Source organism: Miniopterus schreibersii (genome assembly GCF_964146895.1).
Source record: "Miniopterus schreibersii genome assembly, chromosome: 1".
Lineage (NCBI taxonomy): Eukaryota > Metazoa > Chordata > Mammalia > Chiroptera > Miniopteridae > Miniopterus > Miniopterus schreibersii.
This window is the reverse complement of record NC_138101.1, coordinates 70,216,607-70,234,745: the sequence shown is the minus strand read 5'-3', so window position 1 is coordinate 70,234,745 and position 18,139 is coordinate 70,216,607. Positions and strand designations below refer to the sequence as shown.

Here is an 18,139-nt window from a genome sequence, read left to right as displayed (position 1 = left end):
CTTAAAACAACTGAGCTGAGATAGTGAATGTAGGGAGATTTCAGCTTTAACAGTTTCTTTAACAGTTTAACTTAAAACAGTTGCAATAAAGAAAAACAACAAAAAGAATCCAATAATTTTTGACTTTTACTCCAAATTTTGGAAGTGAGTTGTTTTAAATAATTTTTGGGGGGGGCATGGTCAGGTGATAATATGATCTATTCTTCCCTCTTAGCTTCCAATGTTTTCAGTTGATCCTGTCACATTTCTTTTTTATTAATGTCACAAATTTTTGAATACGCTTTATGGAGGACTTGATTTAGGTGAGACTCTTCCATTAAGATGATTATAAGTCACTTTCAACCAGGTGGGGTTTGAAGTTATATTTTACTTGACTTGAATAATCTTATTATTTAATTTTAAAAACTGATGTAGGGTTATCGGATCTGGTTCTGAAGTTATCAGATCAACCCTCCCACATATTACAATAATAATCTCAAGACACAATAGTAACTAATTATTGAATGCACTGGAGAGCAACTCCCGAACATAGGCAGAAATGGAAGGACCATGTGAAGGAAGGGCACAGCACTGAGTGAGGTTCATATTTATTTGGTCATGAAGTGTGGAACTTCTAAAACCCAAGCTGAAAGCCAGAGAGTTACTGGCATACTTTTGGGCTGTCAGAACAGCTGGACGTTAAGGGGGAATTCTCGGCAAGAATGAGCCACAGTGCAGGGAGCCCCCAAGTCTGTGTATGAACTCCATTCAGATTCTTGACAAAGCCTGGAACTGTGCATGCGTATAAGAGACCAACAGACAAAACAGCTATGGAAGCAATTCCTGGGACAATTGGCACCATTTGAACATGGACTTTAGATTAGATAATAGTACTATGTGTAGTATTACACCTGTTCAGTTTCTTGATTTTAAGAATTTACAAGAGAATGTCTTTGTTTTTAGGAAATACATTAAAATATTTAGGTATAGAGGAGTATGGTATCTGTAATTTATTTTCAAATGATTAGCAGAAACAACACACACAGAAAGCAGTGGGGTAAATGTAAACAATTGTGGATGTGGGTAAAACTTTACGGGAGTTCTCTGTACTGTTCTTGCATATTTTCTGTAAATTTGTAATTATACCCAAGATGTTTAGAAGTGGGGTCATGTGAAATGGAAAGTGTTTTTAATCTGAGAGTTTAAGAAAAAGAGTGATGAGAAGCTTGGTTTTTGTCTCAAAAGTACTTTGAGTCTAGTTAGGGAGAAAAGAATAGTGTACACACAAGGTGAACAAAATACAGCAAAACATGTTCATTGTGTTTTGTATGTGATGTGCTCTAAGACGGGTGGCAAATGATTTCTATAAAGGGCCAGATAAGTATTTTCAGCCTTCTGGGCCATTATGTCTCTGTCACAGTGTGAAAGCAGACATAGTGTACATACAGGAAGGGTGTGGCTCTGTTCCAATAAAGCATTATTTACACAAAGAGGAGGCAAGCTGCATTTCCCACGGGTGGTGGTTGGCTGACCCCTGCTGTAACATGTTACCAGGGTGGAGCTTTCCTAGGAACCGCAGGAGTATAGCAAGGTTCATGGTGAAGGGCATGGGCCCTAGCAGCACTCACACCTGGGTTCAAACTCTGGCAATGCCAGTCACCAGTTTGATAGTCTGAGATAGCTTCCTACTTCCACTTGCTCATCTGTGGCATGGAAAGGCTGAGAGCGCCTCATCTGTACTACTGTGTATGTTGTGAGTGTAGTTGTATCTTGCTTGTCTGCTGCCCTCATGTCCACTCTCCTTCTGCAGCCTTTTTCACAGCAGCAGAATGACCCCATCAAAACGGAATCTGATCATGTCATCCCTTATGATCCCCTAGTGCTCCCTGTCAGATCTAGGATAGGAGCCAAACTCTTTAACTCGAGTTTGGCTCTCACCCTCTGCACCTCTCTCCTAGGGTCCTGTTTGTTGTGCCAGCACCACCTTCACTTTCAGGTTAGGGCTTTTGAGTGGAGTTTCCCCTCTCCCTGGACCTTCTTGTCCTGAGAGAGAGGCTGGTTCATTCTTACCATTCAGATTTCACATTGAGATAGTTCTTTCCTGACCTTACAGTGAAGTAGCCACTCAGTCCATTTTCCCTGCTTTAATGCTCTGCCCTGGTCGCTTGTCAGTGGTCTGTATCTCACCCAATGAAAAGTAAGCTGCATGGTCCTGGCCGGGTGGCTTGGTTGGGGAGTTGTTCCGTACACCAAATGGTTGTGAGTTCAATTGCTGGTCAGTACACATACCTAGGTTGTGGGTTCAAACCCTGGTCAGGGCATGTATGGAAGGCAACCTATCAGTGTCTCTCTCTCTCCCTCCCTTTATCATCCCTCCCTTCCCCTTCTTTCTTTCTAAAAGTATATCCTCAGGTGAGAATTAAAAAAACAAACAAAAACGTTAAGCTGCATGATTCATAGCACCTTGTCTACCTGATTCTTCACCGTGCCTGCCCTGAGGACATGACCTTACAAAGCAGGCAACCAGTAAATATTTGCAGTTAATATTATGAGTTAACATACACAAAGCACCTAACACAGTGACTGACCCCATAACTGAGTTCTTGGTATGTGTAGCTAAAATCATTACTGACAGCCAGTAGGATGTACATACCTCCCTTAACAGTGAAATGAATTATGAGGCTTGAAAATGTGAAGAAATATCTGAAGGTCAATTCCACTCACCCTAAGAAAAGAAAAGAAAAAAAAAATCTCACATAAATTTGCAGCCAGCACTTACATTTATACTGAGTCTAGGGTAATAAATGAATAATTAAAAGTCTGTGAATGAATTTGTATGTTGTCTTACTGGAGCTTTTAAGCTGTTAGCAGGTTCACACTTTCCCTTTCTTCCCCACCCATTCATTTGTTACAGTTTCTCTTGGAAGATAAACTATTCCACAGGACCAGAGAGAAAGAAAAAGCATGGGGCTTTCAGTACGACCCTGAACAATGGAGTAATTGAGCTCTTTTTTTGTTTTAGATGTCCACACAGAAGCTGTTCAGGCAGCGCTTGCAAAACACAAAGAAAGGAAGATGGCAGTGCCTATGCCTTCCAAACGCAGGTCCTTGGTTGTGCAGACCTCGATGGATGCCTACACACCTCCAGGTGAGCAGCAGGCCCACTGTCTGCTTTGTAAAGTGAGGAGCATGCCTTAGAATTAATTCACTGCCAGCCCTGCAATTGCAGTCTTCCTAGCTTTCAAAATAATGGCGTTCTAACTCAGATTTTGTGAACCACAGGTCCAGAAACAGAATACTTGCTCTAAATTAAACTTGGAAGGAAAATTACCATGATTATGTGTATCTATAAATATGTATTTTAAACTTTTCATCAAGACTTGTAAATATGAAAGGCTTAATCTTATTAAATTTTATTTAATACTTGATATAGCAAAAAAGAAGTGTTATACCTCCACAGTTCTAACTGAACATGCACTTTCCTTCTGTTTAGACTGCTATGTACATATTCTCAAGTCTTTAAAATATAAGTATGTTTAATGTTGTATTAAGAAACCAAATGAATTGAAAACTTTAGGCGGTTAACTTTAATTTGGGGTCATCAAACTTTTCCTTAAAGTGCAGACAGTATTTTGGTCTTTGCCAGCAGTAGTGAATAGGTACGGCTGTGTGCCAATAAAACTTTATAAAAATGGGCAGAAGGCTGGTTTGGTTCATAGTCTACTGACCCCTGATTTAAGTGGTTGAAGGTAATATCCCATTTACATTTCTGATTTTAATACTGTTTTTATTTAAACTTGAATTTTATATAAATACTTAAGTTTTCTTCTTCACTCTGTTCAAATAATTAAAGTCTATATCTCATAATCTTCAAAACCAAAGTGAGGGCACATAGTTAAATCATCCAGGTTATCTATCACAGACATGAAGAATTGAGTCTAATCTACTTGATGTTTTTTCCCCTGTGATTTTGGTTCTAGCATTATTAATGTCATTGTTGCCAGACCTAAGTTTCTTTCCTACACACCTAAGTTACCTTGCACACTACTTTGTACAGTTTTAAATGCCATGATCTTTGTTCACAAGAGAAACTTAAGGTGCAATAAGAATAGTTGAGCATATACAACACTTTTTGGGGTCTTTGAAGTTTAACCCTGAGTGTTTGCAAACGGTGAGGTTAATGAAGCTCTCACTTCAACTCAGAGCTGATCAAATATATCCAGTAATTCTCCAAACAGTTCTTAAGTATTCAACTTTGCATGCAGCTAAAGGTGAAAGTCCTGAGCTTTATAAGACAACACAAATAACTATTGTATTCCTTAGTCATTTAAAAAAAAGTAGTCCAACAAATATTCTTCATCTCAACAATATAGTATTCTTGTAAGAAAGGGAGTTTGTTTGTTTTTTTGCCAATTTACTTATTCTCCTTCCTTTATGCTGAGCCTTAATGTAATTTGGGACTATTTAAAAATTAGCATAATTAACATGTTCAATTCTGTTTATTTAGTTTGTTATAATTTGCCAAAATTTATAATGGGTAGAAATTTTTAGTTTTATATGTTGTTTGTGCAACCAACAGAATGGGCTTATGAGGATAACAAATCAACTTAAAATATTTTAAACCAAGTGTTTGAACTAGGCAGTATTCAGAAAGATGGACATTTTTCTGAGCCCCCTTTTATGAGAAATGTTGAGTTTAGTATTCAAGAAGCAATGCGGTTATTCATGTATGTGTTTTTCTCCATATTAAGTCCATCCTCAGAAATATTAGTGTCATACATGATGAAAGCCAGAACTTTCAGAAAAACAAACCTCATAGAAATGTCTTTGCAAAATATAAAGAACATTATCAAAAATGTTGTTTTTGGTGTAACATTTGCATTTAATTATTTGACTAGAATTTCCATATACACCATATAATACATTTTGTAAGCTGTCATTCAGGAGTCCTAGTGATGATGTCATGAGAGGGTTTTGTAAAGTCATAAATTTCTATTTATAACCATTTTTGCTTGAACAGAATCTTGGCTCAGGTTCATTTTCTCTCTTTTTAGTTGCCAGTAACTTGTTAGAACTCATTTCAGGTCCACTGCTCTTCAAGGAATATTCCTGAAGTTTATATTCTCTGCATGAAATGAGTGGTTGCTGACCAGTGTCATAGTTTCTAGAAAAGATCTTATTAGTCTCATTACACTGCCAGTCTTCTACAGGTGAAACTTACCTTTAGTTTTCACATATAAAAATATAAGAATAAATTGGCAGTACTTCCACTTCTAGCCGTATGGTGCTGGACTAACCTAGGCACTATAAACAGCTATAAAACTGCACAAACCAGATGAGACAAGTGTCTTTAGGCTGTGGACCTCAAGCAGCACAAGACTGAACTGAGAGCAGAAAAACTCATGAGGTGAGCCCCACAGTTCCCAGTTCTCTGCCTGGAGAAAATTTTCAGACTATGGCACAGAGATTGGGATATGAGCGAACATGACCATCCTGCTAAGTTGAGGAAGGCTGAGATCCAAGTTCAGGAAAGGTAAAGGAGCTGAAGCTTTCCACAGATGCACACTAGTAAAAAAAAATAAAACTCCAAGTCCGCTCAAGGTCAAGAGGATCTACCAGTAATTGAAGTAAATACTAAAGTAAAAATCAAGGCTTCAGAAGATGATTATAGAATTCAGAGTCTCCTTAACATACCACCCACGGTAACTAGTACGCAGTAAACAATCAGTAGATACGCAGAGAAACGAGGTGTAAGCTGTGGCCATCAAAGGACTCAATAGAAAACCAACACAAGACTGCTCCAATTTGCTCTCTGTAGCCACTAATCCACTGTCAAGAACACAGAATATTGCTGGACTCAATTGTTTTTGCTATAAGCATGAAATACAGATTTTGAAGAGCTTATATTGAAAAAATGACTGGAATATATTTCACTCACTTTTTATTACACAGTGAAACAATATTTTGGATATTTTGTGTTAAATAAAAATATATTATTAAAATTAATTGTACCTCTTCATGTATTTTATAATGTGGCTACTAGAAGGTTTAAAATTATGTATGAAGCTCCCATTACATTTCTTTCAGGAAGTACTGGGGTAATTGTTTGATATAGAGGAAAACGGGGTTTTAAAATGTGATTGTAAAGATTTATCTGTGGCCCGGCCGGGCGTGGCTCAGTGGTTAAGCGTCAACCTAGGATCCAGGCGATCAGGGTTCGATTCCTGGTCAGGGCACATGCCCGGGTTGCGGGCTGCAGCTGATCAATGACTCTCTCATCATTGATGTTTCTGTCTCTCTCCTTCTCCTTTCCTCTCTCTGAAATCAATAAAGATATATTAAAAAAAAAAAAAAAGATATCTGGGGAATAAAAGGAAAATATGTCAAAGAAATAAAGAAAAATATTGTCTTAATGCTTGAGCAGAGAAAGGGAAAATATTTTTTAAATTAATGGAAACTCTGAAACTGAAAAGTATAATACTGAAATGAAATTTCACTGAATCTGTTTAATATCAGATTGGAGAAGGAAGATGGAGTCTTTGAACTTTCTAAGAGAGATCAAGAGAAGTTAACCACACTTAAGAACAGAAAAACAGAAGATTAAAGTAAAAATAACTGAACCTCAAGCATCTGTGAAACGATGGTAACATACTTGTGATTGGAATCCAAGAAGGAGGAGAGCGTGAGGAGAGGGCAGAAAAATAATTTGAAGAAATGAGGCTCAAAATCTTCTTAGTTGATCTAATCACATATAGATTCAGAAATGCAGTGAACCCCAAGCAGAATAAGTCTAAAAGGAATCAAACCTAAGTTGATAAACGTCAGAGTGCTGAAATCCAAAGATTAAGAGGAAATCTTAAAAGTGATCAGAGGAAAACATATACTAGAGAACAATTATGAATAATAAATGACTCCTATGAAGGTACAGTTGGAGCCAGAAAACAAAGCAAAAACATCTTTAATGTCCTGAAAGGAGGGGGGAAAAACTGTCAACTCAGATACAGTGAACATATCCTTTGTAAGCAAGGATATTAAAGCATTAAAGGAAATAAAGACACATGAAAGCTGAGAATAGGGTGCCAGCTGACCTGTACTGCAAACATGCTAGCAATGGCATAAAGGCTGATAGGTAATGATACAAGATGAAAACTTACTCTGCAAAAAAGAGAACACAAAACTATAACTAGCTGAACAAACATAAAAGACTGTTTTCCCCTCATAATTTGCTTTAAAACAATAGTTGCACAAAAGATAGGGACAGGTGAATCTAATTATACTGTCATATGGTTATTACCTTTGTGAAGTAGGAAGCAGTTTGTAATGTCAGATTTGAAGAGCAAGCAGTCAAAGTATTGACCCAATATACACATTAAAGATGCGTATTGTTAGCCCTAGAGCAAGCTCTAAAACATGAGAAAAGATACAGGTTAAGAATAGAGGGCATAAAATGAAACTCTTAAAAAATAGTGGCTAATAGAACAGAAGTCAGGAAAAATCAACAGAGATATAAAAAAAAAAAATTGGAGGAATGAATGGAAAACAAGTAGCAAAATGTTAGCTTTAAACCCACTTATACCAATTATTATAGTATGTGTAAATGGACCAAATACCCAATTAAAAGATAGAGATTGTCAGACGGGGTAAACATACATTTATATGTTGTCTAAAGAGACACACTTAAATATAAAAACAAGGATAAAAATAAAGTGAAAAAAATATAAATGCAATTTTAAGCATGAGAAGGTGAACAAGTCTATATTAATATCTGACAAGGTAGACAACAAGACAAAATAGTACAAGATATAAAGAGGGATATTGCATAATGGGAAATGAGCAATTCATCAGGAAGATATAAGAATAAATACTTATACAGTATACCTAAAAACAGAATATTATAATTTATAAAGCAGAAACTGGCATATAGAAGGGAAAAGTAGAAAAATCAAGACTAATAATTGGATGCCCAGCTGGCATGGCTCAGTGGTTGAGCATTGACCTATGATCCAGGAGATCGCAGTTCAATTCCCAGTCAGGGCACATGCTTGGGTTGCAGGCTCTATCCCCAGTAGGGGGCGTGCAGGAGGTAGCTGATCAGTGACTCTCTCTCTCCCTCTCCATTCCTGTCTCTGAAATCAATAAAGACTTATTTTTAAAAAAAAAAAATTGGAGATTTTAAAAATACACTTCTTACATAATCATTAGAAAGTTATCAAAACCAACACTATCAGCCACTTTGATGTAGTTAATATTCACAGAATATTGCACCCAACTATTGCAGAACACACATTTATTTTTAATACCTTTCTTGAGGTAAATTTAGATCCCATAAAATTGACCCATTATAAGTTTATAATTCAGTGATGTTTAGAAAATATATAGATTGTGCAATCATTGCCACAATTCAGTTTTAAAGCATTTCCATTACCCCCAAAATTTTCCTTATACCCATTTTCAGTTTATTCCCATTCTCACTTCAGCCCTAGGATGCCACTAATCTGATTTATATGCCTCTAAAAAATACTCTAGATATTTCACAAATGAAATCATGAAATAGATTTTTTGCATTTTGTTACTTCAGCATAATGTTTTAAAGCATCTTCCATGTTGTAGCATTCATCAGTTGTAGAATGCATTCTTTTTTTTTTTTTTAAGTATATCTTTATTGATTTCAGAGAGAGGAAAGGAGAGGGAGAGAGAGAGATAGAAACATCAATGATGATAGAGTCATTGATTGGCTGCCTCCTGCATGCCCCCGACTGGGGATTGAGACCACAACCCGGGCATGTGCCCTGGCCGGGAATCAAACCCTGATCACCTGGATCCTAGGTCGATGCTCAACCGCTGAGCCACGTCCAGCCGGGCCAGAATGCATTCTTTTTCATTGCTGAACTGTTTCCTCTTAGAAAGATATACCACATTTTGTTTATTCATTGAGTAGTTAATGGATATTTAGCTTGTTTCCAGTTTTTGGTTATTATGAATAGTGCTATCAACATTTATGTACATATCTTTGTATACTTATAATTTCATTTATTTTGGGTAGATTCCTAGGAGTAAAATTAATGATATATTGTAACTTTAACTTTTAAGAACTGCCAGATTATTTTCATAATTGCTCCATCATTTTACATTCCCACCAGTAATGTATGAAGCTTTCAGTTTTTCAACATTCTCACCAATACTTGATATTGTCTATATTTTTTATTATAGCTATTCAAGTGGATGCAAAGTGGTGTATCATTATGGTTTTACTTTTCATTTTCCCTAATAATGCTAAGCATCTTTTTATGTGCTTATTATCCGTTTATATATATTCATTGATGAAATGTCTGTTTAAATTTTTGCCCAGTTTTTAAATGTTTTTTTGTCTTCTCTGGTTAGGAATTCTTTATGTAATCTGAATATAAGTCCTTTATCAAATATACAGTTTGCAAAATGTCATTTATCTTTTTCTTAATAGTGTTTGTGGTAAATAGAATTATGCACCCCCCCCCAATCCAAGATATCCATGTTCTAATTCCTAGAACGTGTAAATAGATTACTTTACATTGCAAAGGGGACTTTGCAGATATTATTAAGATCATGAGATATGGGCAATTATCCTGAACTAAGGAGGTGTACCCACTGTGATCAAAAGGGTCCTTATTCAGACAGAGAAGACAAATACTGTTTGATCTCACTGATAGGTGGAATCTAAAAAACAAAAAAAGCAAAAACCTCATAGAAAAAAGATTTGTGGTTTCCAGAGGCCAGGGGTAGGGGGACCGGGAATTGGAGAAGAGTGGCCAGAAGGTACCAACTTCCAGTTACAAGATAAGTACTAGAGATGTGATGTACAATGTGATAACTATAGCTAACACTGCTGTAGGATATACATATGATAGTTAAGAGAGTAAATCCTAAGAGTTCCCATCACAAGGAAAAAAAGTTTTTTGCATTTTCTTTTTATTGCATCTGTAAGATGATGGGTGGCAACTAAACTTAATTGTAGTAATCATTTCACAATATATGTAAGTTGAACAATTATGCCATATAACTGAAACTTATACAGTGATGTATATCAATTATATATCAATAAAACTGGATGGAGGGAGTTCCTCATAAGAGAGGGAAGAGTCTCTAACTCAGGAAAAAAAAGAATTGAACCAGAGGTTGGAGGGTTACGTTTTAAAGATAAATGAAGGGCCCAGGAGCCAGGGATGCAGGTGCCTCAAGAAAAGTCAGAGGGCCCGGCCGGGTGTGGCTCAGCAGTTGAGTGTTGACCTAGGATTCAGGCAATTAGGGTTCGATTCCTGGTCAGGGCACATGCCCGGGTTGCGGTCTCAATCCCCAGTCAGGGGCGTGCAGGAGGCAGCCAATCAATGACTCTCTCATTATTGATATTTCTATCTCTCTCTCTCCCTCTGCTTTCCTCTCTCTGAAATCAATAAAGATATATTTAAAAAATATATAAAGTCAGAGGAATACAGAGTTCCCCCTAAAGCCTCCAGAAGGGATATAGGCATGGCAACACACCTGGGTTTAGGCTTCTGACCTCCAGAGCTGTAAGGTAATAAATGTGTGTTGTAAGCAATTGACTCTGTAGTGATTTGTTACATTACTCATAGGAAAATAATAGTGTCCTTTGAAGCTTAAGAGTTTTTTATTTTGATAAAGTTCAGTTTATCAATGATTATTTTATGGATTGTGCTTTTGGAAGTTTTAGAAATTTCATAGTTTTAGTTCTTTCATTTAGGTCTCTGATTCATTTTGAGTTAATTTTTGTTTATGGTGTGAGGCAAGATCTATGGGGTATTGGTGGTTTTTTGTTTGTTTTGATATGAGACTATCTAGTTGCCCAGCAACATTTGTTGAAAAGATGCTCTTTTCCTCATTGAATTACCTTGAGAACTTTGTCAAAAATAAATTGACTATAAATGTAAGTTTATTTCTGGATTCACTTCTGTTTCATTGATATCTATGCCTATTCTAGTGCTACTATCACTGTCTTAATTACTGTAACTTTGTAGTAAGTTTCAATATCAGGTAGTGAAGTCGTCCTTCTTTCTCAAATTATTTTGACTATTGTAGGTCCTTTGTATTTTCAAATGAATTTTTGAATAAGCTTTCAATTCTCCAAAAAAAAAAAAAAAAGCCTTCTAGGATTTTATTAGATATTACCTTGAATTTTTGTTAGATGTATTGCTAAGGGTTTTATCTTTTTTGATGCTGTTGTGAATTGAATTTTTAAAATCTAATTCCCCTGTTGTTTGGTGCTAGTATATGTATATATAAAGATCTTTTGTGTCTTTATCTTGTATCCTGTGATCCTCCTAAAATTATTTCTTAATTCAAGAAATTTTTGGTATGTTCCTTGTGATTACATGCAAGATCATGTCATCTGTGAATAAAAAGTTTTATTGCTTGCTTTCCAATCTGGTTGACTTTAATTCTTTTTGCTGTATTTCACTGTCTAGAACCTTCCAGATAATGTTGAATAGAAGTGGCAAGAAGGGACATCTTTGCGTTGTTCTTGATCTTGGGGAAATGTATTCAGTCTTTTACCATTAAATACAATGTTAGCTGTTGGTTTTCATGGGTTCTTTATATCAGGTTGAGGAAATTGCCTTGTGTTTCTGCTTTGATGAGAGGTTTTCTCATGAGTGGGTGTTAGTTTTTGTTAAGTATTTTTTCTATGACTTTTAAGATTAACTTAGGGTTTTTCTTCTACTATTATGGTATATAACAGTATTTCACTTTTGAATGTCAAATCAACTTTAATTCACATTTGTATGTATAACCCTGGTCACCACTTGGTCATAATGTACTATCCATTTTATATGTTGCTTGATTCCATTTGCTAAAATTTTTTGAGGATTTTTGTGTCTATATCATGAGGGATATTTTGTGGTTTGTTTGTGAAAAAGTAGGATGTGGAATGAAAAACTGATTGTATAGGGGCATGAAAAATCTTTCTGGGGAGTTGGTGATGTCTGGTATGGATATATGGTTGTACACATTTCCAAAACTCTTAAAAAAGTTTATGTCACAATGACAATAAAATATTAGTGTAAACTCCTTTACAAATATTGTTGTGTTAAAAAAGACTCCTATGTCTTGATTTAAGTTAAACTCTAATTTCTCTTATTGTCATTAAATGTTCTAAAGCAGCTACTCACAGCTTTTTTCCCCTCTTGGCATCTCACATTACTCATCTATAGGTAGGATCCTAAATGTTATGATTACATGGAAGTTTAACAAGTCCACCAATAATTCATTCTTGAAAACCTTGCTGCTATGTGAAAGTTAATAAATGCAAAATATTTTTAATAATTTTAATTTAAAAAGTGATGTGTGTTTTCTCAATCTAAGATATACAATTTTCACAGATAGAAAAATAAATAATTAAAAATTTTATAAAAAATGAATGTAGACTTCTGGTCAAGATGTAGATAAGTGGTTCTCGCCTTCTCCCACAACCACGTCAGAATTACAACTAAACCATAACAACCATCATTTAGAACTGCCTGAAATCTGGCTGAATGGAAGTCCTACAACTAGAGAATTAAAGAAGAAGCCACATTGAGACTGGTAGGAGGGGCAGAGGCCCCCCCCCCGGGAAGCGAGGGGTCCCAGCCCCACACCAGATTGAAGCCCAGGGTTCCAATACCAGGAAGAGAATTCTCCATTAACTTCTGGCTGTAAAAACCAGTGGGGATTGAGGCTGAGAGAGACAGAGAGCTGCTGGAGTCCCGGGCAGTTTGTCTTAAAGGGCTTGTGCATGGACTTACTCACTCTGAGCTCCACCACTGGGGCAGCAGCTTAAAAGGCACCAGAGACATATAGGGAGGAACTGAATTGTCTGGCATCAGGGCAAGAGCTGGGCAGAGGGGCATATTTCTGCCAGACAAGTGCTAGCAGAGGCCATTGTTCCTTTGATGAGCCCTGCCCCCACAGAGCGAGTAGGTAGGTGACTTATCTTTGAGACTCCATCAACCTGGCCTGTCTTGGCTCATGCTTCAGATTTTCCTAAAATTCTTAAACAAGCAGCATCTGTCTTCAGTATGTCCCATATTTCTTGCTAAGTGTCCCCAGGCCTGGCAATAGCAACAGCTGGCCATGGTTCACAGCTTGGCCTCTCCTGAGCACCTCTAAGCCCACTACAAGTAGCAGCCACCTGCAGATCGCTTTATAGTTCATGCCAATGGCCCTCGGGCAGAACATAGTTGGCACCTTAGCCTACACCTCCTGGGAAGCCCCAGAGCCAGTGCACCCAGTGGACAGCTTAAGACCACATCGAAGCATCACCATCCAACCACTTCTACAAGTGACATACTCAAAGGATGGACTCAGTGGGCACCAGAGCCCCACTGAAGTAAGTCCTGCTATGTGGGGTAGGCCCCTGCACAGCTGATCTTCCACATTGGTTGGAGGTCGGTGGTCGCAGCCTGTACTTGCAGCTGATCAGCCTGGGAGCAAATCACTCCCATTGACATGCCAACAGCAGTCAAGACTCAATTACAGCAGGAAGGTGCACACTACCTACAGGAGAGCCCAGCTCGGGTGACCAGGACGGCTGCCTCACTGGGCCTAACAGCACACCTACTCTATAAGGCCACTTTTCCAAGCCTGGGGGACATAACAACTCTACCTAATATATAGAAACAAACACAAGGAGGCTGCCAAAATGCAGAGACAAACATGTCCCAAATGAAAGAACAGAATAAACCTCCAGAAAAAAAACTAAACAAAATGGAGACAATCTATTAGATGCAGATTTCAAAACACTGTTTATAAGAATGCTCAATGAACTTAGAACTTCAACAGCATAAAAAAGGACCAGTCAGAAATGAAGAATATACTAACGGAAATAAAGAATAATTTACAGGGAATCAACAATAGAGTAAATGAAACCACTAATCAAATTAGCGAGTTGAAATATTAGAAAGCAAAAAACACCCAATTAGAAGAGCAAAAAGAAAAAAGAATCCCTAGAAATGAGGATAGTATAAGAAGCCTCTGGGACAACTCCAAGCATACCAACATTCACATCATGAGGGTGCCAGAAGGAGAAGAGAGCCTAAGAAATTGAAAACCTATGTGAAAAAATGACAGAAAACTTCCCTAGCTTGAAGGAAATAGACATACAAGTTTAGGAAGCAGAGTCTCAAACAACATGAACCCTAAGAGGCCCACACAAAGAGAGGATCTTAAAAGCAGCAAGGGAAAAGCACTTAATACCGACAAGGGAACTCCCATAAGACTGTCAGCTGATTTCTCAACAGAAACTTTGCAGACCAGAAGGGATTGGCAAGAAATATTCAAAGTGATGAAAAGCAAGGACCTATAGCAACATTACTCAACCCAGCAAAGCTATTACTTAGAATTAAATGACAAAGAGCCTCCCAGACAAGAAAAAGCTAAAGGAATTTATCACCACCAAACTAGTATTATATGAAATGTTAAAGGGTCTTCTCTAAGAAGAAGAAAAAAGAGGTAAAAATAGAACATTAAAGTGGCAACAAATACATATCTATCAACAACTGAATCTAAAAACCAAACAAGCAAGTGGAACAGAAACAGACTCATAGATACAGAGAACATTTTGATGGTTACCAGATGGGAGGGGGTTTGGAGGATAGGTGAAAAAAGGTGAAGAGGTTAAGAAGTGCAAATTGGTAGTTACAGAATGGTCATAGGAATGTAAAGTATAGCATAAGGAGCGTAGTCATTTATATTCTAATAACTATTATGGTGTCAGGTGGGTACGAGATTTATCGAGATGATCACTTAGTAAGTTATGTAATGTCTAATCACAGGTGTACACCTGAAACTAATATAATTATGTCAACTATAACTGTAAATTTTTAAGTTATTTAAAAAAATGAATGTAAGAGTAAATACATTTAGTTTTATCATAAAGTGTAGTGTGATGATTTATTGCCCTCACCAAAGGAGGAGGCAAGGTCTTGAGCATGTAGGTTGGTGGAGAAGGTGGGAGGATTCATTGTGAGGTGCGTTCTTCCTTCTCCACCATTTTCTTCACTGATATCTCACTCTTTAGGGAGGTGCATTGTTATGTTGCACTCAGACTGAATTTAAAAGTAAATTATACCTCAGAGAACCACTTCAGGCTACAAACATCTCACTTTGAAACACATGAAAGTTCAATATCTCTGAGAAAATGCCACTCTCAGCCACCTCACCTGATGTGTGTGAGCAAAAACATTTGGCTTCTTCACAAACTGTTCAGTGGAGAAAATCGGTGAGTATGTCTTAGCCTGAGATTCTAATGCCAAAAAAGCCTTCTGTAGCAATTTATTTGAAGGTGTTTTGAAGGAAAAATTCATTATACTAAAAAATAACTTATCTGAGAAGTGGTGTAATTTCAAGAGTGTTCAAAGCATAAGTCCTTCAGCTGTCCATGTGTGAATAAGTCAGTGTTAGTAGTGTTTGATTGGGATGTGCATCTTTAATTCTCTGCATAATAACTTTCCTATCACACAGATACCTCCTCTGGTTCAGAAGACGAAGGCTCTGTGCAGGGTGACTCCCAGGGGACACCCACCTCCAGCCAGGGCAGCATCAACATGGAGCACTGGATTAGCCAGGCCATCCATGGCTCCACCACCTCCACAACCTCTTCCTCATCCACTCAAAGTGGGGGCAGTGGCGCTGCCCACAGGCTGGCCGACGTCATGGCCCAGACACACATAGGTGAGTGCCTGTCACTGCGTGATTCTCGTTGTATCTAAGTGGCCCAGAGTAGCTGAGTTCCTACTTAGAAGTTTGTCTATCTGGGCATCACTGCCTTGAAATCTACCCAAGATTCCGCAGAGTCTCACTCCGGCTCCTGTCCTGCTTTGTGCTTTGGTTTTACTGTTTTCTGAACCCCTTGGTTTTATTATTTATCATTATCCCAGATGTCTCCTACAGCTGGAATTCAGGAGCTTGCTGCTTATAAAGGAATGCACTTGTCACTAGGGAAATTTGCAGCCATATCTGTTTACATATTTTCTTCTCATATATGCTAAAATATGCTCCTAAATGAAATATTAATAGTTCTAATAAACAGGCAGGGAATTTTAAAGTGTGTTTGCTGTGACTTTGGAAACCATTTAAGGAATCCTAGAGCTTTGATACTACAGTTTTCTGCTGAATGTATTTAGATTTCTCTGGTGGTTCATGTCATTTTGTATGTAGGTTCTATGACGAGTAAGATCTTCTGTATTGGAAAAAGCACAAAGTTAGGAAGCTTTGCCTGAGATGTTTGAAAATAGAGCAAAAAAGGAGATTAAATAAGAATTATTAGAGGAAAAGAGAGTGATTGTATGAGCATTGTGGCTGTTTCAAATGTGGGTGAGTGAGGTACACATTTTTCTGCCCCCACTTGTGCCCATCAGTCATTGGCCAGGGAAATGAGCCCTTATTTGGTGTAGAAGAGACAAGTATGAAGTCCAGATCTTTTCTGATCCATTTTCAACTGTGGATTAAGATTTTAAACCCAGAAATGAGACCCTGTGTCTACAGGCGGCAAGGACACAGGCAGCCTCCAGGGGAACTGGGTCTGATCTTGCTTCTCACGTGAATGGCTGCCGGCATCTTCAGAAGTCACTTCTCCCTGGCTTAATTTTGTAGTGGGGGGGAAAAAGAGTAATACTTTCTTTCCTTTGTACCTTTCAGAACTGTTGTGAGTAAAGAGAAAATAGGAAAGTTCTTCCAAATTTTTTAAAGTAACATTCAAATGCAAAGTGGTGTTATTAAATTTCAGTGTAGAATGTTTTCAGTAGCATGGAGACTGGATAATGTGAACTATGAATCTCTATTTGAAATCATAGTAACTTAAAAATTAAATGGAAATGTGTGGCCATCAAATATTTTTAGATAATAAAATGTCCTCCTCTGTGTTTTGGAACATGAGACAGTGGCTGAGGTCTTGCCCTGGAGCTTCATTGGGCACCTGCACAGGGTCAGACGTGGAATTCTCTCACCTCTGCCTCTCACTCCAATCCTGCAGATGTGTGTGCTCTGACCCAGTTCCTCTCCAAGGAAGGGTCAGAATCTTACCAAGAGAAACACATAATTTCGAACAAATTAATCACTGCATTTGATTTTCCCTATGTGAATTTGCATGTGGAGTGCTGAAGGAAATGATAGTGTGGAGAATTAAATTTACCCAGACTATAAAAGGGTACATGATTCATGTACATAGGTCTCAATGTAACCTAAATATAGCTTTTGAATGTGTGACATTTAAGTAATTTCTATATTGGGACAAAGATAAGTTCCTAGAATAGCTGGGAGTTTTTGGTAAATATGAAAAACATTTTAGAAGGAAAGCAGTGGCACCTACGCCAGTGTGGCTCAGTTGGTTGAGTTTCATTCCATGCACTGAAAGGTTGCCTGTTCAATTCCCAGTTAGAGCACATAAACAGATTGCAGGAAGCAATTGATAATGTTTCTTTCTCTCACCGATGTTTCTCTCTCTCTCTCTCTCTTCCTCTCCCTTCTTTCTCTCCAAAACCAATAAAAACTTTTTTGAAAAAGCAGTGGCTTTGTGACAATTGGAGCCATTTATCATGAATTTGAGGTTTTGGACAAAAATCAGGAAGCTGTTGTCTGAAGTTGAAGACTCCTATTCTGACATTAGAACATACTTCCTACAATTCTAAAATGTGTCTACCAGTTGCATTCACTTCTCTGTGGGATTTTCATGGCATAAATGTGGGAGGGAGGCAGTTCCAGGTGTGAGAACCTGTGTAATCCTGAACTCAACCCTGACTCTCAGGACACTGCTGAAAGGGAAGTTACAATATAGAACCTCTAAGTACTTTTCATTTATTGATTGCGGGGGGAGACATCAATTTGTTCTACTTACTCATGCATTCATTGGTTGATTCTTGTATGTGCCCTGCCTGGGGATGGAACCTGCAACCTTGGTGTATCAAGACAACGCTCTAACCAACCAAGCTGCCCAGCCAGGGCCTCTAAGTCCTTTCCTAACCATCTCCAGGTTTAGTCCATGGGTGATTTGCCTGCACATTTGAAAAGCAGCTGTTAATTGCCATTATCAGTATCAGACTCACATGCTCACACACACACAAGCTCACACACACACACACACACAATCACATCATACACATCCTTACGAGCTCACACATCACGCACACATTCACGCACA

General features: G+C 37.8%; 1 protein-coding gene across 3 annotated transcripts in view; it reads left to right on the top strand.

Moving 5' to 3' along the window:
• The window catches only part of DIP2C (disco interacting protein 2 homolog C), a 365,873-nt gene that overhangs the window by 214,508 nt on the left and 133,226 nt on the right, over positions 1-18,139 (top strand). For all 3 annotated transcript variants that reach the window (XM_081128158.1, XM_081128156.1, XM_081128157.1), the window contains 2 exons: positions 3,002-3,127; positions 15,466-15,675. In XM_081128158.1, coding sequence (XP_080984284.1) covers positions 3,002-3,127; positions 15,466-15,675 — 336 coding nt within the window. The remainder of the gene's footprint in view (positions 1-3,001; positions 3,128-15,465; positions 15,676-18,139) is intronic.